Genomic DNA, 23,438 nt, shown 5'->3' with positions numbered 1-23,438 from the left:
GTACAAAACCAATCAAGTCCATATACAGTAATCCAACATTGGCTAGACCCTTTCTGAAATGCAAGGATACCCGACAAGGCCCGATAAGACTCAAACAGTCTGACTATTAGCCAGAAGAAAGTCAAAGACACATCGAAGTCGGATCGAATTTTATTAAATGGTGTCAGCATCTTTTAAGAGAGAAAACGCCAAAGACAAACATTTCTTAGCGGATCAAAAATAAACTGTAAGGATAATGGGTCCTCTGAGTGCCAAACTCTTGCAACAAATAAAATGTACATCAATAAATCAAAAGGCTCTGTCAAAAAAGAGACAATTAAGATTGCAAATATGTTCACACATTATGTACAGTACAAAGTATGTTAATTACTGTATTGCCTATACTATATAATAAATACACACACACACATCTGGCCTTCATAGTCAAACCCAAACATTGTACATGCCTTTCAGAAGTTACTTGCTCTAAAAAAAATCCTGGGGAAATGGCATATGACAGAAACATAAATAAAAACCGGAATATTCAAAAACATAAAGTGCAAACATTTGTTTTCAAGAAGACCATGGTGGCTACTTGTCATTTTTGCCACTAATCTGAATATTGCCTTTACAGTGTTTCCAAAATGGTTCATTTGATATTTGCATGGACAAAAAAAAAGGAGAATGGGTGGGGATGTTTTGGGTTTTGTATGCAGTCAGTAGGCAGATAGATAGGTGGTGAGCAGTTGGTTGGTTGTTGGTGCTGTCTGGAATGACACCAACTCTGTAGCTCAAGTACACATAAAAAGACAAGTGGGTACCTTTTGGAACTAGTTAATATGAAGCCATTTCAGACTATTTTACACAAGCAAGGTTAGCTGACCAACTCCTTGCTCCTGCTTTGTGAAATGCCAATGCAAAAGAGTGCTCAATAATAGCTGCCAATCTAGGGGTGTTGATGGGTTATCATTGGTGGAATGGATGGTATGGCTTATAGTGGTGAAGAAGACCTATAGTTCTGAGATACAGGTGGTAAGTCAAGACCTAGAAACAAATAGGTGTTATTACAGTATCACTATACAGCGTCCATTCATCTCATGGTATTTGATGCATGACAAACCTGCACCAAACTGCTCCTTGGTGAGTTGATGCCGTTGATGTCCATTTTGATTTTGTCCTTTAATGAAAGTAAATTGGGAAGGTTTGTGTCTTATGCCAAGACAATCAGCCTCATCTATCTTCCAGGTCACTTGACATTAGATGTTGGCAGTCCTCAATCTTTGTTCCCTTCCTCTGTAGAAATGTTATTTTTCCTCCAGAACAATTACAAGAGGCTCTATTCCTGGAGAGTCAATTGTGTGACTTTCAAAACTATTGTTTCAAGGAACGAAATGATTGTGGGTAGATTTAGGTTTTGAGTGTAATTTCATCAGAAATAAAGAATCTTAGCAGAAGTTGTGAGTATCCACAACCGTAATTCCAGGGGTCTCAAGCTACATTTTCCATAATACACCCCTGCCATCGCCTTACTTCTGTTCACAGGTCTTCTCTAACTCCGCTGACAACAGGAACGTGCGAGGCTTCTCTCTTCAAGTACTTGATGAAGTCCTTCACTTCATGGGCTCCCTGGAATTACAGAGGAAAACATTGTAAGCTCCCTTTGTAACCAAACGTAAAATCTTTCATACGTCAATACATGCAGTTTCCCCTAGGATTTTTTTCAGCAGTGGTGGCAAAGGTAGCAGGAGAAGTAGTTTCGCAAGCCATTGCTTCTAGTCATTGCGCAACTTCCTTCAAACTGCACGCAGAGACATAAAAATTGTACCCATGAGTTAATTTGCCTCTGGGTAAGTAGAAAAAGTCAATCTGACACTATCCCTGAAAAGCACATCTTGGCAGAAATATATACACTACATGACCAAAAGTATGTGGACCCCTGCTTGTTGAACATCTCATTCCAAAATCATCGGCATTAATACGGAATTGGTCCCCCTTTGTTGCTATAACAGCCTCCACTATTATGAGAAGTCTTTCAACTAGATGTTGGAACATTGCTGCAGGGACTTGCTTCTATTCAGCTACAAGAGCGTTAGTGAGGTCGGGCACTAATGTTTGGCAATTAGGCCTGGCTCATAGTCGGTGTTCCAATTCATCCCAAAGGTGTTAGATGGGGTAGTGAGTGCTGAAACCGAGGACAGATGATTTCTACACACTACGCGCTTCAGCACTCGGCTGTCCCGTTCTGAGAGCTTGTGTGGCCAACCACTTTGCGGCTGAGCTGTTGTTGCTGCTAGACGTTTCCACTTCACAACAAAAGCACTTAAAGTTGATCGGGGCAACTCTAGCAGGGCAGAAATTTAACGAACTGACTTGTTGGAAAGGTGGCATCATATGACGGTGCTCGTTGAAAGTCACTGAGTAAGGCCCTTCTACTGCCAATGTTTGTCTATGGAGATTGCATGTCTGTGGCTGAAATAGTCAAATCCACTAATTTGAAAGGGTGTCCACATACTTTTGTATATAATCTCTCTATAAATTGTTTTAATCATATTTTTTGGAGTGGCAGGTTGCCACTGCTAACTGAATATAGTGGAAACACTGGTATATGACTAGTTTGTGTCTGCTTGTGTAAAATGGTAATAACAGTGTAAGGACACTTCACCTCATATCGCTTGGGCTGGTCCTTCTTGCCTGCCTGAGCAAAGTAGATGGTGGGAAACCTACAGAACAATAAAAGCGAGAGAAACACAATGAATGAATGACCAGAAACATGGGGAAAATAAATGGAAAGATAAGTGAGTCCTGATAGAAGGGAAAGGACAACCAGGTGATGAAATGTGGCGTCTCACCCTTGCACATCAAAGCCTTGTGGAACATCATTGGCTGTGGCGTCCATCTTGGCAATTACAATATTAGAGTCAGAGTAGAGCTGAGAAGAAAACAGGAGAATCAACCAATGACTAGGGTTACATGCACACAATAATGTGGCTAGTCCGATTAATAAAATAGTTTGATTGAAACCTTCACATGCTTTGCAAGAAGAATGATTTCCCTAATAATCCTTTTTACATGGACACATCTAAAATCAGGCCCTCTGATCGGATTTTGAAAAACACAAAATCTGCAATCAAAATAAACTTTCTACCACAGTGACCATGTGATTTTTGGAAAGTATATTTGATTCTGAGTTCGGATATATAAAGTTTGCATGTGAAAACTTTTTCTAAGACACAGAAATTCAGTTGTTCCAAACTCACTTCTCTCGCGCTAAAGAGGGAGGCTTGCGCTACCGGTGCTGGCACATGTGCAGATCAAATACACCGCTGGAACGCCGCTGATTAAGGTGTTTAGATGTCCTAATAATATGAAAGATTGTTCCGAAAACCAGGTGTTTTAATCGGCGTATGCTTACTTTGATTTTGACCGGATTAAGATGAGCAGAGTAAGGTGTTTACATGACTTTTGCATGATCTGCCTACTGCCAGAATCAGTTTAATATTGAATTACTACTGTGCATATAAACATACTCGGTGAGAACAAAGGGCTTAACTTGGCTTTAGCTCTTTTCCTTAATTTATTGACATATTACAATTTTCAATGGCAAACAATTGTTCTGAGGAAAGCCATAATCGTGAACGGTGGCAGTAAATAAATAAAAAATATTTTGTTCCAGAATTGAACAGTTTTAAATGTGGCATTGGTGAATCTGTATGAGTGCGTGTGTAGTCTTGCTCACCTGTTCTGCCAACTCCTTGTACTTGGGCTCCAGGCTCTTACAGTGACCACACCAGGGGGCATAGAACTCAATCAGCACGTCCTTCTCCGGGTCATTCACAATCTCCTCAAATGACTCCGCTACCACTACCTGCGAGAGGGCGCACACACAAACCCAGAGAAAATAAGTCAAATCAAACTATTTGTCACATGCGCCGAATACAACAGGTGTCGACCTTACCGTGAAATGCTTATTTACAGTTGAAGTCGGAGGTTTACATACACTTAGGTTGGAGTCATTAAAACTCGTTTTTCAACAACTCCACAAATTTCTGGTTAACAAACTATTGTTTTGGCAAGTTGGTTAGGACATCTACTTTGTGCATGACAAGTCATTTTTCCAACAATTGTTTACAGACAGATTATTTCACTTATCATTCCCTGTATCACAATTCCAGTGGGTCAGAAGTTTACATACACTAAGTTGACTGTGCCTTTAAACAGCTTGGAAAATTCCAGAAAATGATGTCATGACTTAGAAGCTTCTGATAGGCTAATTGACGTCATTTGAGTCAATTGGAGGTGTACCTGTGGATGTATTTCAAGGCCTACCTTCAAACTCAGTGCCTCTTTACTTGACATCATGGGAAAATCAAAAGAAATCAGCCAAGACCTCAGAAAAAAAACTGTAGACCTCCACAAGTCTGGTTCATCCTTGGGAGCAATTTTCAAACGCCTGAAGGTACCACGTTCATCTGTACAGACAATAGTACACAAGCATAAACACCATGGGACCATGCAGCCGTCATACCAAATTACTTAAATGTAAATGTACCACTCAGTAAATGTACCACTCGGTCTCCTAGAGATGAACGTACTTTGGTGCGAAAAGTGCAAATCAATTATAGAACAACAGCAAAGGACCTTGTGAAGATGCTGGAGGAAACAGGTGCAAAAGTATCTATATCCACATAAAATGGAAGGCCGCTCAGCAAGGAAGAAGCCACTGCTCCAAAACCACCATAAAAAAGCCAGACTACGGTTTGCAACTGCACATGGGGACAAAGATCGTACTTTTTGGAGAAATGTCCTCTGGTCTGATGAAACAAAAATAGAACTGTTTGGCCATAATGGCCATCCTTATGTTTGGCTGAAAAACACCATCCCAACCGTGAAGCACGGGAGGGCAGCATCATGTTGTGGGAGTGCTTTGCTGCAGGAGGGCCTGGTGCACTTCACAAAATAGATGGCATCATGAGGCGGGAAAATTATGTGGATATATTGAAGCAACACCTCAAGACATCAGTCAGGAAGTTAAAGTTTGGTCGCAAATGGGTCTTCCAACTGGACAATGACCCCAAGCATACTTGAAAAGTTGTGGCAAAATGGCTTAAGGACAACAAAGTCAAGGTATTGCAGTGGCCATCACAAAGCCCTGACCTCAATCCCATAGAACATTTGTGGGCAGAACTGAAAAAGCGCGTGCGAGCAAGGAGGCCTACAAACCTGACTCAGTTACACCAGCTCTGTCAGGAGGAATGGGCCAAAATTCCCCCAACTTATTGTGGAAAGCTTGTGGAAGGCTACCCAAAACGTTTGACCCAAGTTAAACAATTTAAAGGCAATGCTACCAAATACTAATTGAGTGTATGTAAACTTTTGACCCACTGGGAATGTGATGAAAGAAATAAAAGCTGAAATAAATCATTCTCCACTATTATTTTCACACCCTGACCTTAGAGATCCTTTTAATTCTCTATTTGGTTAGGTCAGGGTGTGACTAGGGTGGGCAATCTATGTTTTCTATTTCTTTGTTGGCGGGTATGGTTCCCAATCAGAGGCAGCTGTCTATCGTTGTCTCTGATTGGGGATCATACTTAGGCAGCCTTTTACCACCTGTAGTTTGTGGGATCTTGTTTTTGGTACTGTGCTGTTTAGCCCTACTAGACGTTACGTTTCGTTTTGTATTTGTTGTTTTTTCTGTGTTCATTTAATAAATTAAAATGTCCAGATAAAAACTATTTCCTCATTGTCATTCAGAACCCTTCAGACAGAGGATCACCTCCACCATCTCTTTGCTGTATTAGTTTACCACGCTTTTACCACGCTGCACCTTGGTCCGATCCTTCCATCGACGAACGTAACAATTATTCTGACATTTCACATTCTTAAAATAAAGTGGTGATCCTAACTGACCTAAGACAGGGAATTTTTACTATGATCAAATGTCAGGAATTGTGAAAAACTGAGTTTAAATGTATTTGGCTAAGATGTATGTAAACTTCCGACTTCAGCTGTACATGTGTGAATTGGCATGAGAATGAACAAAATCAGAAACACAAATGTACTGTGATTGAGTATTGAATAATAACATAGAAATGCACACACACACACAGACAAACATACCTTGACGGGGCCTTTGTTTTTCTCAGGGATGGGCTCCGACTTGATGTAACGTTTTAGTCGTCCAGCAAAGTAATCCTCCAGGAATCTTTCTAGGGACTTCCCATCTCGCCTGTTAAATAGGTTCAACAACTTAACTATTCTATGGCATTACCCAACCCACATCACCCTCTTCGATAAGGGTTAATGTTAGATGAAGGTTCGAGTTTGGGTAAGGATGAGAGATTGTCTGTGGATAGGGGTCTGATATTGCTGTAACTCACAACCATGTTCTCATGGTTAAAATTAGGGTGGTAGGGTTATATGTGGTAGAGCTCAGAAGTTAGGACTTAGTTGAGGTTCTATGTCTGTAACTCACGTGAACTCCTCCCTCATGGTGTACTTGAATCCGAGTCGTGTTCTGATGGTTACGAAGGGCAGATCTCCTCCGTCCGACGCACCCAGACCAAACTCCTCCTCCAGCTCATCCACAAAGTCCCTGCGATTGGCCACGGCAAAACTCAGTCCCTGGGACGCAAACTGAGAACCCACCTTCATCACCCTGAGGAGAGAGAATGAAAGACATTAAACAATAATAATGGCAAGTGACTTAATATACCACCTTGTATACAATATTTGGGGCTCAGATATTACATGTATTGTTTGAAGGATAAGATCTAAATCAAAATAAATAATCTAAGCGAATATACATACATAATGTTAAGTTTATGTTTTAAGTATCCCTATATTTCTATAATTTCTACACCTGCGCAGGAGTCTCACTGGAGATGGACCTGGCCTGAGTGAGATGGCAACTGTGTACTGTGGTAATACGGTGAAGTAAACGTTGTTAAACTGGAACCTAGTCATTGTGTCATTTTGAGTTAGCACATAAGAGATACAATACCAGTCAAAAGTTTGGACACACCTACTCAAGGGTTTTTCTTTATTTGCAAAAACCATCAAGCGCTATGATGAAAATGGCTCTCATGAGGATCGCCACAGGAAATAATACAGTGCCTTCGGAAAGTATTCAGAGCCCTACACCTTTTCCACATTTTGTTACGTTTTTTTTTTTAATCCTCAGTAATCTACACGCCACACCCCATAATGACAAAGTGAAAACAGGTTTGGTAGAAATGTTTTCAAATGTATTAAAAATAAAAAACAGAAATACCTTATTTACATAAGTATTCAGACCCTGTGCTATGAGACACGAAATTGAGCGCAGGTGCATCCTGTTTCCATTGATCATCCTTTAGATGTTTCTACAACTTGATCAGAGTCCACCTGTGGTAAATTCAATTGATTGGACATAATTAGGAAAGGCACACACCAGTCTATATAAGGTTCCACAGTTGACAGAGCAAAAACCAAGGAATGAGGTCGAAGGAATTGTCCGTAGAACTCCGAGACAGGATTGTGTCGAGGCACAGATCCAGGGAAGGGTACCAAAACATTTCTGCAACATTGAAGGTCCCCAAGAACAGTGTCCTCTATCATTCTTAAATGGAAGAAGTTTGGAACCACAAAAACTCTTCCTAGAACTTTCTGCCCAGCCAAACTATGCAATCGGGGGAGAAGGGCCTTGGTCAGAGAGGTGACTAAGAACCCAATGGTCACTGACAGAGCTCCAGAGTTCTTCTGTGGAGATGGAAGAACCTTCCAGAAGGACAACTATCTCTGCAGCACTCCACCAATCAGGCCTTTATGGTAGAGTGGCCAGACAGAAGCCACTCCTCAGTAAAAGGCACATGACAGCCCGCTTGGTCTTTGCCAAAAGGCACCTAAAGACTCTCAGACCATGAGAAACAAGACTCTCTGGTCTGATTGCCAAGCATCACGTCTGGAGGAAACCAGGCACCATCCCTACGGTGAAGAATGGGTAGCAGCATCATGCTGTGGGGATGTTTTTCAGTGGCAGGGAATGGGAGACTAGTCAGGATCGAGGCAAAGATGAACGGTGCAAAATACAAAGATCTGCTCCAGATCGCTCAAGATCTCAGACTGGGGCGAAGGTTCACCTTCCAACAGCACAACGATCCTAAGCATACAGCCAAGACAACGCAGGAGTGGCATCGGGACAAGTCCTTGATTTGCCCAGCCAGAACCCGGACTTGAACCCGATCGGACATCTCTGGAGTGACCCGAAAATAGCTGTGCAGAAACACTCCCCATCCAACCTGAGCTTGAGAGGATCTACAGAGAAGAATGGGAGAAACTCCCCAAATACAGGTGTGCCAAGCTTGTAGCGTCATATCCAAGAAGACTCAAGGCTGTAATCACTGCCAAAGGTGCTTCAACAAAGTACTGAGTAAAGGGTCTGAATACTTATGTAAATGGAATATTTGCATTTTTTTATAAATGAGCAAAACATTTCTAAAACCCATTTTTGCTTTATCGTTATGGGGTATTGTGTGTAGATTGATGAGGGGAAAAAAATATTTAATACATTTTAGAATAAGGCTGTAACCTAACAAAATGTGGAAAAAGTCAAGGGGTCTGAACACTTTCCGAAGCGAATATACTTACATATCTACATTACTACTTGGTCACATTTTATAAGTTGTCCAACAACCATGTACAGTAATATTTCAATATTATTCCAGAAAAAAAACGTGTAGCATAATTGTAACTAATACAATAACAACATGTACCTAATAGGATTTCAGTAACAAATGAAAAACAGAACTGAAATAAAAGACAATGTTTATTTTAATTGTGGGTTATCTAATTTGAGTGTTTTAAAGCAGTGGTTCTCAACAGGTTTTGCCTCGGACCCCAAATTGAACCAGGTTGTCGGAACCCAATATTCACATTGCAATTTTTTTTTACGGAATGCAATCTGTAAAGCATATTTTTTTTGTAGCTATATTGACAGTAAATGTTGTAATTCTATGACAATATTCCCACCTTTTCATTGTCAATAATTCCATTCAACATATTCTTGATGAAGAATATCGGTAAACTCACTGGTTTGAGACCGACCGCAAAATCAACCAAATCCGCTAAATAGCACTGCTAGTAGCTCTATATTTTAAAAAACTTTTTTTTTTTTTTTTTTTACTTCGACACCCGTGACCCATCAATTGAGAATCACTGGTTTAAAGTGTTGTGGTACCAACCTGTTCCTCCAATAGTTGGAGCCTTTGGGGTTCTGCAGGTAGTCCAAATCATAGTATGCAGTCAACAAGTCCTGCCCCTTCAGCTTATCTCTGTTCTCATTGTTCAGATGGGGGCACATTCCGTAACTGACCAAAAACAGTAAAAAGGGAGACCAATAACGTTAGACAGTCAAGTAGAGGTTAAGAGCGTTCGGCCAGTAACCGAAAGGTCGCTGGTTCGAATCCTCAAGCCGATTAGGTGAAAAATCTGTCAATGTGCCCTTGAGCAAGGCAATTAACCCTAATTGCTCCTGTAAGTCGCTCTGGAGAAGAGCGTCAGCTAAATGACTAACCTGTAAAAAAAAATTATGAAAAGACGAATAGGGATATGATAGGGAGAAAGTGTTAGAGATGCAGAAAAAAGAGACATTAAAGTAACACAGACATTCGAGTAGATGAAGAGTAGACAGATGGGAGCAGTAGTCTTACATGTTGTCTCTGATGAAGCGCCGCAGTGTGTGGGTGGTGATCGTCTCAGTGAAGCGCAGCACGCTCTCCTCAAACTTACTGCTCAGTCTTGGGGGTCTGAACAGCAGAACACGCCTGGAGAGACACGGGGACAATAATGTAGTCGTTTGGTCACACCATAGCAGTGTTTCTCAATCCATTCCTGGGTGTACACAATTTTGCTCTAGCCCAGCACTAAGAAACCTGATTGAAGTCTACAGGGTTATCTTGATCACGCTCACTTCTTCCCATTCTCTCCCTATCCCTCCCTCTACCCCATCCTCCCTCTCTCTTGCTCTCACTCAGTGTCCACCCCGTGTTTGAGGCCCAGGGTCATGTCGATGGTGTGGGCGAAGCGGAAGTGCTCCCTCATGACGCTGGCCGCCTTCAGAAACTCTGCCAGCTGACCACTGTCAGGCCCAGAAAAGAATCCTGAGGGGAGAGAGAAGTATGGAGAGAAAGTACATTAGCCCTCTCCAACACATCTAGTGTGTTGGCTTCCACCATGTTCTATTCACCTCTCACAAGCTTTTCAGAGCAGTGGACATGAAATAATTTATAACCAATGTGAAACGTACAGATTCAGGGAGCCAATTAAAGGGGCAGTGCAGGGGGATCCTGAGTGGCGCAGCGGTCTAAGGCACTGCATCGCAGTGCTAGAGGCGTCACTACAGACCCTGGTTCAATCCAGGGCTGTATCACAACCCTGGAGTCCCATAGGGCGGCGCACAATTGGCCCAGCTTCGTCCGGGTTAGGGAAGGGTTTGGCCACGGGGGGCTTTACTTGGCTCATCGCGCTCTAGCGACTACTTGTGGCAGGCAGTGGACATGACTCGACCTTTGCCTCCCGAGCCCATTGGGGAGTTGCAGCCATGGGAGAAAAAGGTGCAGTAAAAAAACGTGATTTTCCTCTGTTTTATAAACACATTTCCACACTGAGTTAGATTATTATTATCCACACTATTATATACATGGCATCCAATTCTAACCCGGGTTATGCGGACATAAATGGAATGGAATTCCCTTTTTATGCACTTTTCTCTCTTATGCGTATTCTGAACTTGAACTTAAGCATGAGAATAGCATGCTATTCACCTGCTATTTGTTCGGGGTGGAGATCTAAGTAATGAAGGTGTGGTGGAGGAGTGTACAGATACACCGTATTCTGACCTTGACTTTATTCCCTCAATTCCACCACCGTTACACACGAGGAAACCATGTATAAGGTTGAGCAAATTTACCTGTTCTACATTCATTTTCCCCCGATAGAAATAACAGCATTCTCCATGCACTGTAATTTCTAAATGGATAAGAGCTATAGATAAGAGCTGGGTAAATTAGTAATCCATTTGGAGAAGGAGATTGTAAATACACATTTTAGATTATTTTTCCTTATGATCCCTAGAGATTAATAAAAAACCAGTGCTATGGAAGCATATGACTAGTTTCATTTGACAATTTGTATCATGTTAAATATCAGCCACTGTCGGCAGCCACCGTCAGTAATAAACACATACATTTAGAACTGTCACTTTCGTGTTTGTTTTCTTCAATGTGTATCTTACAATTTGCATCATCTCATTCCGTTCTGTTTCCCTTTCTTTCACGTCTGTGTAGTTGTTCCTGAGGGTCGCTAGCATTAGTGGATCATATTAGGCTAACGTTGAGCAGTAATTTGGGACATGTAGCCTATTTAAATCCTTATGGAACTCAGACCACACACAACAGGTTAAACCTGGAGCACGGTTCACGACGAACTGGACCGTTGTCATACAGTCCCATTAGTGAGGGTAGATTTATAGGACTATTGTTCAACCCGTATTGTATACTTTTTTCCACCTTCCAATATCTCATGGGTTGACAATTTTCAGGATGAATCGATTCAAAAAAAAAAAATCATCAATATATTTTGTGCGCAAAGGCTCTCCAAACCCGTTTCTTTTTTATGATTCATACATACTTTCCTAACCCTAAAATATTCCTAAATAAATTGACAACATCGGTTCCCAAACTAAGGGTCGCGGCCCAATGTGGGGTCTCCTGATATGAAAATGGGGTTGCAGGACAATTTTAAAAAATCCAAAGATTTTTTCAAGAATTTTTTTGTATGTGACATCGGCTTTGTATCTCAAAATCATTGTAATGTGGTTAACCTTAAAAATCCCCCGAGTGGCGCAGTGGTCTAAGGCTGTGCCAGCTGTGCCACTAGAGATCCTGGTTCGAGTCCAGGCTCTGTTGCAGCCGGCTGTGACCGGGAGACCCATGGGGCGACGTCCGGGTTAAGGGAGGGTTTGGCCGGCAGGGTCGTTCCTGTCCCATCGCGCACTTGCGACTCCTGTGGCCGGGCGCAATGCACACTGACACTGTCGCCAGGTGTATGGTGTTTCATTCAACACATTGGTGTGGCTGGCTTACGGGTTAAGCGGGCGTTGTGTCAAGAAGCAGTGCGGCTTGGCTGGGTTGTGCTTCGGAGGAAGAACAGCTCTCGACCTTCGCCTCTCCCAAGTCTGTACGGGAGTTGCAGCGATGGGACAAGACTAACTACCAATTGGATACCATGAAATTGGGCAGATAAAGGGGTAAAAACATATTAAAAAAAAAATACAAGCTAATGACAATTATTCAAATCTAAAAGATAAAATTCAGTGTGAGCACCCTATGGTCATTGGAAAAGGTTGAACTTGAATCACTCTCACAATGAATGGCTAAGCCCGCTACGCTATGAAACCACACACTTGCAGAGACTTTGATATTACCGGCAGCAATTGATATGGTGAAAACAATGTATGGGGAGGCAGAGGCACAGAAACGCACATCAATACCTTTGTCAGATAAATTCTTTGTTTATGCTCTGACTGAACGACTCAAATTCCCCAGCATGTGCTCTCCAAATGGCCATTAACTGTGAGGGCCAAGATGCACATGCATGACTTTTGTTCGCTATACAAGTGGGGGATGCTATTCACGAGGATATATTGTTGTCTCACGATTCCCGAGCATAAAACAACATAGGGGATGTTCAGTGTGCTGCCTGGCTATATTGACAAAAAAACTGATTCCATATGGGATCAAATGGTGGGCTTTTGCAGAGATGGGGCTCCATCTATCACAGGACGGCGGGCAGGCCTCTGCACTCTAGTTATGAATGTGTCTCTGTCATATGGAGGCATTTTATGATACACTGAAAGCAACTGGCGGCAAAGGAGCTTAGCACAGAACTCGATACGGTATACTGCAGCAGGTAACTTCAAATGTAAACTACATCAAAACACATCCACTGTGCGCACGCCTGTTCGCAAAACTATGTGGAGATATGGGATCAGAGCATGATGATGTTCTATCACACACCGAGGCTTGGTGGTTATCGAGGTAGAGTGTTGGAAAGATTTTTCACATTGAGAGAGGAACTATTGTCATTCAGAATGAACTTGGTTGACTTTCTGAAGAATAGAAAATATCAGAAAACAGCATCAGTAAGTGTCCCACACGAGTGTCCCACACAATCCGTTTGACTGTGATCCTGGCTTAGTTGACATGTCAGTAAGTGAAATCGAACAGCTGATCAAGCTGTCATGTGACCGAATGTATTCACGGGTCACTAGAGGAGTTTTGGTTCCTGATTCAAAGGGAATACCCTGCCGTCTCCCTCTGAGCATTAATGCCGCGTTAAAATCAACTGGGAACTTGGAACTCTGAAATCAACGAAACACTTTGGGCTTATTTTGGACGGATTTTATCGAGTGTGAAACCTCTCGCTTCGCCTCTTCCTCTCTGTAAACACACACAGCCCCTTCCCCAGCCACTCACACCAACAAAGTAGAGAGATCACTTCTTCCTTTCTGAAAAGCGGTTTTAACTCGATATTTGCATTTGAGGTTTGGTCCAACAGAATCAGTCATATGGACACTAAAACACATTGAGACATTACTGTAATAGAGGAGAAGTCAACTTCTCTAACGATACCCTTTTTAGGACTCAACTACTCAAATTGCACACAGAGCAGACATGACTAAAAACAGGCGTATCAATGAACATTGATTGTGGAAAATGAATGCTCAAATATTGCGGCACCATGTACCTCTAGCAGAATTTTTGCCGAAGACTGTTATACTAGCTGTCTAGTCTGTATTTTATAATTGTGCAATAAGCATAAAACACAATTATATAAGGAATTGGGAACTCGTTCTTATTCTATAAGGTAGACCACTTGATTTCAACATCTGAAAAATGTGGACAGGCTAACATACTGTTCAAACAGTTGGAGAAGGGTGTGTTTAGAACAATTCAACTGTTCTGCCTTGTTAGCTAGCAAATAGATCCAAGTTGGCTAAATTTGAAATATAAAGATTAGCTGGCTACTCACCAGCATGTGGGCTTGTGCTTGAGAGATTGTTTATAATGCCTGCTACAAGAAGTTAGTCATTAATAGTGAATGTGAATTATTCATGGTTTTAGTTACATTTGTAACAAAAATTGTATTTTCATAGACAGACTTGAAAGCCAGATGAGTGATTGCTCAAAAGCAGGTTAAACTATTTTGATAAAATAATCAAATTATTGTGGCATATATTCAGACTAATTTCATACGCCCTGAATTCATTACATTATTGCAGTGTTTAAAATGCAGTGTATTTTACCTTTAAAAATTGTACAACAAAGCTTATTGCATTGTTGGTTAAGGGCTTGTAAGTAAGCATTTCACTGTAAGGTCTACCTCCACCTGTTGTATTCGGCGCATGTGACAAATAACACTTGATCAGATTCGAGATTTTTTTTTTTAATGGAGATATTTATCATGACTCGCTCATTAGTTTGAAAAAAAATCGAGATAGGATTATTAGGCCATATTGCCCAGCTCTAATGCATATACACTGAGTATATAAAACATTAAGAACACCTGCTCTTTCCATGAAAAACTGACCAGTTGAATCCAGATAACGATCCTCTTCTAGAGGACTACTTACCCACTACACTGGCGTCAAAGTGGTTGACAAAGGCCTCGAGATCTGCTTCCCTGCGCAGGGTAACAGAGTTGGGTCCAGCCTGCTTCTTCATGAAGTGGACAATGCCATCTGTGTGTATGTAGACAAATTCATTAGTAGGCCTACATAATTTGTGTACTCTAACAACATTCAAACCACACACCTGCGGAGCGTGGCCCGTCATAGGACGAGGCGTCTTCTCCGTTTCTGAAGATCTTGAGCGTGGGGTACCCTGTGACCCCAAAACGCCCACATGTGTCTGGGCTCGCTGTGCAGTCCACCTGAGGGGTGAGAGAGAGATGATAGGGAAGGAGGGAGGTAGAGAGAGAAAGAGGGAATGCAAGAGGAGAGAAAGGGATAGAAATATATGATAGAAAGCAAAATGGGGGAGAAAGATAATGAAATGGAGATGCTAGAGGCAATATAAAGTAGGGCTGAGCAATATCGATTAATTATAATTTATGTTTTTGCACGATTTTCCAAATGCCTGTATTGCAAGAATCAATTTATTTAAAAAAAATTCTGAGTGTTTATGTCCGCTTGTTCTCATGTTGTATTTTTGGTCTCGTCTCCTTCGCCCCTCTGTACTGTGTGAACCTTCCCATTTACACCAGAGATCAGTATATAATGACAAGATGCATGTCTCCGCCCTAACAATGGGAGTAGTTGTCCCAAAGACGGGAAGGCAGGCGACAAGCTTAGGTCCAAAATAAGCCCATGGAAACGCATTGGCCTTATTTTGGACATATTTTATCGAGAGTGAAACCTATCGCTTCGCCTCTTCCTCTATGGTTTACACACACACACCAAGCCCCTCCCCCTGCCTCTCACGCCAACAAAGTTGAGAGATCACATCTTCTATGTCAAGCGCTTTCAACTCGCTATTTGCATTTCAGTTTTGGTCCAACAGAATGGGTCATATGGACACTAAAACACATTGAGACGTTACTGTAATAGAGAAGTCAACTTCTCTAACGATTCCCTTTTTATGTCTCAACACTCAAATTGCACACAGAGCAGACATTACTAAAACGAGTGTATCAATGAACGTTGATTCTGGAAAATGAATGCTCAGTTTGTTGTGCGCGACAATGGGGGTACACACGTAACGCTAGCAGCATTTTTGCCAAAGACTGTTATACTAGCTGTCTAGTCTGTGTTTTAAATATGTTTCATAGCATAACACACAATTATATAAGGAATTGACAACTCGTTCTCAATCTGAGAAATAAGGTAGGCCACTTGATTTCAACATCTGAACAAAGTGGACAGGCTAAAATGCGTTTCAACAGTTGGAGGCAGACAGAAGGGTGTTCAACCTTGTTAGCTAGCAAATAGATCCAAGTTGGCTAGACTTGAAATCTAAAGATTAGCTGGCTAGTCACTAGCACGTGGGCTTGAGATATTGTTGATGAGACCTGTGTGAATTTTCTGAAGCCTAATGCCTGCTACAAGAAGTTAGTCATTAAAAGTGTTAGGTTCTAAATAAACAGAGTAAACCACTCACGGAGGCTTAGTAAATCTTAAACCAAGTTTATTCACCCACTGGGTCATACAGCTGCATAAGACAAAGAACATATTCACAGAAGCACTGGTATTTAACCCTTTCTCCTATGCTGAGCCCTCCGTACACATCTGAACAGCCAATACACCTCTGTTGCTATCCAAAAGATTAGTGATATATGTTCTTCCTCACTTCATCTAACCTGACCTCTGCCCAAATTCCTCACTCCTCCCCCAACTCACGGCTGTCATGTTGACCTGTACCAGACTCTCTCTTCTCCTCCCATAAGATCACTTATGACTAACAATAACATATCCTGACAGAGTGTAAATGTTATACATTCCCCTCTCTCCCTCAGTGACATGAATAAGTCAGAACCCACAAGTCAGAACCCATCAGTAGTGAACGTGCATTATGCATGGTTCTAGTTAAACTTGTAACCAAAAAATTGCATTTTCATAGAGACTTGAAAGGCAGATCAGTGAGAAAAAAAACAGGGGAAAAAAGAAAAAAGCAGGTTAAACTATTTTGATAGACTAATTAAATGATTAGTGGGTATTATGGTTGTGTAAGGCTTATAATTAGCCTAGGTATAACTTCACAATTCATTTGATTATTGCTGACTTTCTGAATGCACTCTTGATTTTACACTGCATTTCAGAAAGTATTCAGACCCCTTGACCTTTTCCACATTTTGTTATGTTACAGCCTTATTCTAAAATTGATTAAATAAAAAAACCTTAATCTACACACAATACCCCATAATGACAAAGCAAAAACAGGTTGGTAGAAATACCTTATTTAGATAAGTATTCAGACCCTTTGCTATGAGACATGAAATTGAGTGCATCCTGTTTCCATTGATCATCCATGACATGTTTCTACAACTTGATTGGAGTCCACCTGTGGTAAATTCAATTGATTGGACATGATTTGGAAAGGCACACACCTGTCTATATTAGGTCCCACAGTTGACAGTGCATCTCAGAGCAAAAACCAAGCCAGTCGAAGGAATTGTCTGTAGAGCTCCGAGACAGGATTGTGTCGAGGCACAGATCTGGGGAAGGGTACCAAAACATTTCTGCAGCATTGAAGGTCCCCAAGAACACAGTGGCCTCCATCATTCTTAAATGGAAGAAGTTAGGAACCACCAAGACACCAAGCTTGGAACCACCAAGAACACGATGGTCACTTTGAAAGAGCTCTAGAGTTCCTCAGTGGAGATGGGAGAACCTTCCAGAAGGACAACCATCTCTGCAGCAATCCACCAATTAGGCCTTTATGGTAGAGTGGCCAGACGGAAGCCACTCAGTAAAATACACATGACAGCCTGCTTGGAATTTTTCAAAAGGCCCAAAAACTCTCAGACCATAAGAAACAAGATTCTCTGGTCTAATGAAACCAAGATGGAACTCTTTGGCCTGAATGCCAAGCGTCACGTCTGGAGGAAACCTGGCACCATCCCTACGGTGAAGCATGGTGGTGGCAGCATCATGCTGTAGGGATGTTTTTCAGCGGTAGGGACTGGGAAACTAGTCAGGATCAAGGAAAAGATGAACAGAGCAAAGTACAGAGAGATCCTTGATGAAAACCTGCTCCAGAGCACTCAGGACCTCAGACTGGGGCGAAGGTTCACCTTCCAACAGGACAACGACCCTAAGCACACAGCCAAGACAATGCAGGAGTGTCTTTGAGTGGCCCAGCCAGAGCCCAGACTTGAACCCGATCGGACATCTCTGGAGAGACCTGAAAATAGCTGTGCAGCAATGCTTCCCATCCAACCTGACAGTGCTTGAGAGGATCTGCAGCGAAGAATGGGAGAAACTCCCCAAATACAGGTGTGCCAAGTTTGTAGCGCCATACCAAAGATGACTTAATGCTGTAATCGCTGCCAAAAATGCTTCAACAAAGTACTGAGTAAAGGGTCTGAACACTTATGTAAAATGTGATATATCCATTTTATTTTATTTTATTTTTACAAATTAGCTAACATTTCTAAAAAACAGTTTTTGCTTTGTCATTATGGGGTATTGTGTGTAGATTGATGGAAAAAAACAATAGAATTTTAGAATAAGGCTGTAATGTAACAAAAATGTGGAGAAAATAAATCAAGAGGTCTGAATACTTTCCGAAGACACTGTATATCATGAATTGTCCATAATTTTGAAAAAAAAGTGTTGATGTGATTTTCAGGCCATATCACCCAACCCTAACATAAAGTACATTAGCCGTTTCACCTCATATTGTCACGGATCCCCCCCGTACTGTTGCTGATTCCATGCACCGGTTCCGGAGGTTTACTGTACGTCACCGGCCTAGGCGTCACTGAACTGTCTCATTACGCACACCTAGCTCCATTTCCCCTGGTTAGTAATTGTATAATTGTGCCCTTTGTTCACCATTGTCTTGGTCAGTTATTGTTCCCATGTCCGTTGGTCTTGTGAGTACTATTGGATATTTTCCAGTACATATGTGCCCATTACACATTTCGTAGTAGTCAGCAGGATAAGTGTACTCTAAATGTGTGTCTAGGTCATTAGGCACCATTAGACATGCAACTGTCTGGGGAGTGGGCATGTCTGTTTATTTTTGTACCATTGCTATGGCTCTCATGTTTCTATGCCCTAATATGAAACCAAACTAAAATTTGTGCAAGGCAAAAAGATAATGGTGGCTAAATGCCAGAGGGGAGGAATCATTAACATAAAGAGGAGTTACTGTGTGTGTGGCGTAAGGATGAAACCTGTATAAAAAGTGTGTGCCAAGGCTGGAAAGGGAGTTACTTCATGAACAAGCTCGGCTTATATTACTTTGTAATAAAGTCTAATTGAACTCACAGGCTCCGGTATTTGAGAAATATTATTGACTGAATATTTCCACGACAGTACCTGTGCTTTGTTGTTTCGGCTTTCATGCCGCGTGTATTACGTGTCTTGTTATTACAGGTCTCGTCCCATGTATTTGAGGTTTAACCTCGCTCTTTTTTGGGGGTTACATCCCTGTGTTTTGTATATGTGTTTGTTTTGGGCTTCGTCCCCGTGCCTTTTCATGGCATGTTGTATTGTTGGGTGGAGTATTAAAACCCCCTATTACGTATTCCTGTGCCTGTCTCCAATCATTTATACAACGTGATACATATCCCCTGGGTTATGGACAATTCCACAGTGATGCTGAGACTCAGAGTTTTTACTTGAAAATGTATGCCAAACAAAAAACAATTATTTGCGAAGTTAAACCATACAACTCTATGCACAAGGTACACTTAACAATTTCCATAGAAAATTTTACAAAAACACGTTATTCTTCACCCCTTTTTTCGCCCCAAATTTGTGGTATCCAATTGTTACAGTCTTGTCTCATCGCTGCAACTCCCATACGGACTAGGGAGAGGCGAAGGTCGAGAGCCATGCGTCCTCCGAAACACAACCCAACCAAGCTGCACTGCTTCTTGACACAATGCCCATCCAACCCGGAAGCCAGCCGCACCAATGTGTTGGAGGAAACACCGTACACCTGGCGACCGTGTCAGCGTGCACTGCGCCCGGCCCGCCACAGGAGTCGCTAGTGCGCGATGAGACAAGATTATCCCTGCCGGCCAAACCCTCCCTAACCCGGACGACGCTGGGCCAATTGTGCGCCGCCCCATGGGCCTTCCGGTTAAGGCCGGCTGCGACAGAGCCTGGGCTCGAACCCAGAATCTCTAGTGGACCACTGCGCCACTCGGGAGCCCCTACAAAAACACTTGAAGAACAGGTCAGATGCAAATTTGGTAACAGAATGACGGTTTGTGCTGTCATTCTGTTAACAAAGTTTACGCTATGCCGGTGCAGTGAGAGTGGGCCATGCAACTACCAATTAACATTGTGTAAACCCTGGATGACGGCAAGAGTTCAAACACCTGGTCATTTTGTTATGCATTCATAAGTACCTTAGCAAGTGGAACTGTCCCCTTCAGTCGAGTGGCTGCGGTCTCAAAATCTGGGGCTAGTTTCTTACAATGTCCACACCTGAAGAGCAAATAAACATACAGCAGATTAGGGTAGATATAACGCAAGAAACAGAATCAGAATCAAGGAACAGGCAATGCAATTGATAACATAGTTGTGTGGGTAGAAATGTGTTATACCTGTAAAAGGCATAAGCAAATTGGGGTTTAAAAGAAATCATACTGACCAAGGTAAGCCAATTTTGAAGAATAATATCAATAGCTCAGCCTCAAATACAGTGACGTGTATTCATGGATGCCAAGGGAAGCCAGGCTTCCCCCCACAAAATGTACCAAGAAAAATGTTTAAAAACTTAAAATCATTTATCTATCGTCTCTCTGTGTTTCATAATTTTCAAGAGGCTGAATGTATCTCACAGGAGAAAGCATCCGAGCGATTGAAACAGCACCACTCTGTCTCTCTATGTGTAGGCCATCTGATTATGTCTGGTCCAAACGAGTATGACATTGTTGCCGCCTGTAGCATTAAAGGCAAGGGAAGTGTTAGAGGTTCACATAGGGGGCATGATAGGGGCTGTACCAAATGTTTGATGTATTATAATAATTGATTATGCTTATGTTGTGTTAATAGAAGGGGAGGGGTTATAAGACCCCGCCCTCCTTACATTTATAGGGTCCTAGACTACAGATTAACAATATATATTCATTATAGAGGTTTAGTATTGTTCCACAGTTGTTTTCTGGTCTTTGCCTTTTATAAAGAAACCCCTCTGAGAAATGTGTGACTGTGAAGACAGAACTCTGCAGGGGAGTGTAAGAGATTAATCAGACATTCCACTATGAATCAACTTGGACATTTACTGCTAAGCTTTTAGATAGCTACATAAATAAGAGTTTTAGTGTTGAGTAGGCATGGTTTTGGTCTCATGAGAAAAAGATAATGACGTAGGCAGTGACATCACTAGCGCTGGACTTCGGGTTTAATAAAATAACATGGGACCTTTTCTTTGATGCAGAACTTACTCGGAAACCTGCGTTATGTTCCTGTTGTCAACTTCTGTCTGCAATTGCATTAATACAGGTTTTGAATGATTTAATTAAAGATATTGTCATAATCCTAATTTCACCAATGAGCCAATGATTGACAAGGAACAAGGACAGAAGCCATAGAGCATCTGGCCTCCCTTGACAAAAAAAGTATGAAAAATTTGCCAATCAGCATTGAGCTAAACTGAGCTAGCTCAACTGTGGATGTTCCTGGCACAAAAAAAAACTAACTGCTGCATATCGTTGTGTTGTTGTCCTCTGGTGGCTAGCTAGCCAGCTAGTTAAAATTGGCAATTTTTCTAAATTAGCTATGGATGGAGATAGGGATTTGGACTTTTGGTTTTACTTAATTCTCTGTACTGGCCAATGATTATAATGGTGATTCTGATCCAACCATTCATTCATACATTGTTGTGCCCCTGGCCGGAGAGGATGAAAGTTCAATATAGCTAGATGTAGAAGGTTAATGTTAGCTAGGCTAGCTAACGTTGCCCATGAATGGAAGTTAGGCTAGCGAGCAAGCATTTTAGACAGGTAGCCTAGTAGGAAAACAAAAAATAAGTGTGTACTGTATGACAGAGTGATCACGTTTAGCCAACATGAAAAAGGAGGATGGCATTAGCAGATCTCTACAAATCGAACGCACACACACAGAAATCAGAACCATGGACAGCCACATCACATTTAGCTAATGTTGAATAGAGACTAAATAGTTTTTGGTATATTTTAGATGAAACTGTATTAGACTAAGCAGAGATGATTTGTTGAAGTTGAAATGGCGCTCTAATAGTGGGGGCAGCTCCTGTTTTCTTTGCGACTTGCGGTAACTCTGTTGTGGTTCTAAATCAATAACGTTAGTTGTTTGGTGGTCCGAAAATGTCGGAAACATTAACTTGTTTGACCATGCTGTAGGCCATATAACTGTATGATACTCTACATGCAATATGCTTTGCGGACTTCACTGGACAGCGGTTGCTATCCGGTTTTGTGATAAAAACAAAAGGTGTGGTTGAATTTATTCTGCCACTGTGTCTTCTCGTCTCGGAATTAACAAGGTTTATTGAGCAAACAACGCAATTGTCACACCAGGTTGTAATTTGGGGGGGGGGGGGGCTTGACTTCCCAGTGATTTTACCCACCCACGGCCACTGCTCAAATACTGTTTGCAAATATGGCCACCTGCTAGCTAGTTGCCTTCAGTTTGGCAGATGATTGCCGATACTGAGAATATAACTACTATAGCTAGCTAACATTAGCTGATGGCTGACTACCAGAACATATCTTGGACAGTTGCCTAGCCGATAACAGTCACTATACTTACATATTTGCCTAACATGACATTACATGTGTAGAAATTACAATGGATGGACATAAAATAATGTTTCATTTGTATTTTCTCTCACCACGGAGCGTAGAATTTCACTAGCATGGTCTCGTGCTCCGCTGCCAGGTAATCGAAATCTGCGTCCCCTAACTCGAGCACATCACCCCGTGCGACTACCGCTCCAGAAAATATGAGAACCGATAACAAGAAAGGAGGGATGACCGATAAAAAGGAAGCCATATTTCTAAATACTTCAAGTGAACAAAATATTCAAATGAAATACAGAAACATAAAACGGCACCTATGCTGTAATGAAGACCCTCACTGTCACCTGCCGGCTCCTCTCCCGAAAAACGCGATAGAGTAGACAATTGAGAGGTGGGATATAAACAGAATATGCCGGAAACTGACCTTGTCATTGGTCGAGGAGGACATACGTTGATGCGATGTAAGTAGTACATTGGTCCACTTCGACGTCAATCATTGTACATCCCTAGCCTACCATACAGGACAGTAGCTAATCATCAAGGCATTTGCTTTCTTCAGAGAGGTGTCCGGGGTATAATCCCATATCATTTTGGGGAGAAATGCTACACTTGTGACTTTTGAGGGGAGATACCGATCTCAAAACAGATGGTATATGACAATGGCCATGGAAATATCACGTTCAAATATCAAACAAATAATTATTTCACTATAAAATATAGAAGAAAAAAAATCTAGGAAAATCTATTCTGAAAAATGTGGTTAATAACATTGCACATGTTAGGCTTACACAAGCATATGCACATCCTACATTCCAAACATACAGCTTTTGATTAAATGTTATGAATATGATTAGGCCAGTTTCCCCAGACTCAAATTACACCTAGTCTGGAGTGAAGAGACAGGTGAAACAGGAGACAAAGGGCTGTGAGACATGGGTTTAACTCTGGACACATGAAAGGAA

General features: G+C 41.7%; 1 protein-coding gene across 1 annotated transcript; it reads right to left on the bottom strand.

Annotated features, from left to right (window-relative positions):
* Positions 1-138: 138 nt before the first annotated feature.
* LOC139558643 (protein disulfide-isomerase A3-like) lies at positions 139-22,847 on the bottom strand. The gene is made up of 13 exons (XM_071373901.1): positions 22,569-22,847; positions 20,101-20,179; positions 14,832-14,949; positions 14,651-14,758; positions 9,989-10,118; positions 9,669-9,782; positions 9,201-9,326; positions 6,455-6,637; positions 6,100-6,208; positions 3,716-3,844; positions 2,829-2,908; positions 2,642-2,699; positions 139-1,605 (listed from the first exon to the last, which is right to left on the bottom strand). The coding sequence occupies exons 1-13, from the start codon at positions 22,727-22,729 to the stop codon at positions 1,516-1,518; spliced, it is 1,485 nt and encodes a 494-aa protein (XP_071230002.1). The 5' UTR covers positions 22,730-22,847; the 3' UTR covers positions 139-1,515.
* Positions 22,848-23,438: the final 591 nt, after the last annotated feature.

This window comes from Salvelinus alpinus, chromosome 29 (assembly GCF_045679555.1).
Source record: "Salvelinus alpinus chromosome 29, SLU_Salpinus.1, whole genome shotgun sequence".
In the NCBI taxonomy this organism is placed as follows: Eukaryota; Metazoa; Chordata; class Actinopteri; order Salmoniformes; family Salmonidae; genus Salvelinus; species Salvelinus alpinus.
The sequence above is the reverse complement of the archived record's forward strand: the minus strand, read 5'-3'. Positions and strand labels throughout refer to the sequence as shown.

Coding starts and splice junctions, on each gene's coding strand:
- LOC139558643 (XM_071373901.1), bottom strand. CDS start 22,729: ATGGCTTCCTTTTTATCGGTCATCCCTCCTTTCTTGTTATCGGTTCTC. Junction 6,638..9,200: donor TCCAACTATTGGAGGAACAG/GTTGGTACCACA, acceptor CTCTCTCCTCAG/GGTGATGAAGGTGGGTTCTC. Junction 2,700..2,828: donor CAAGGCTTTGATGTGCAAGG/GTGAGACGCCAC, acceptor ATTGTTCTGTAG/GTTTCCCACCATCTACTTTG.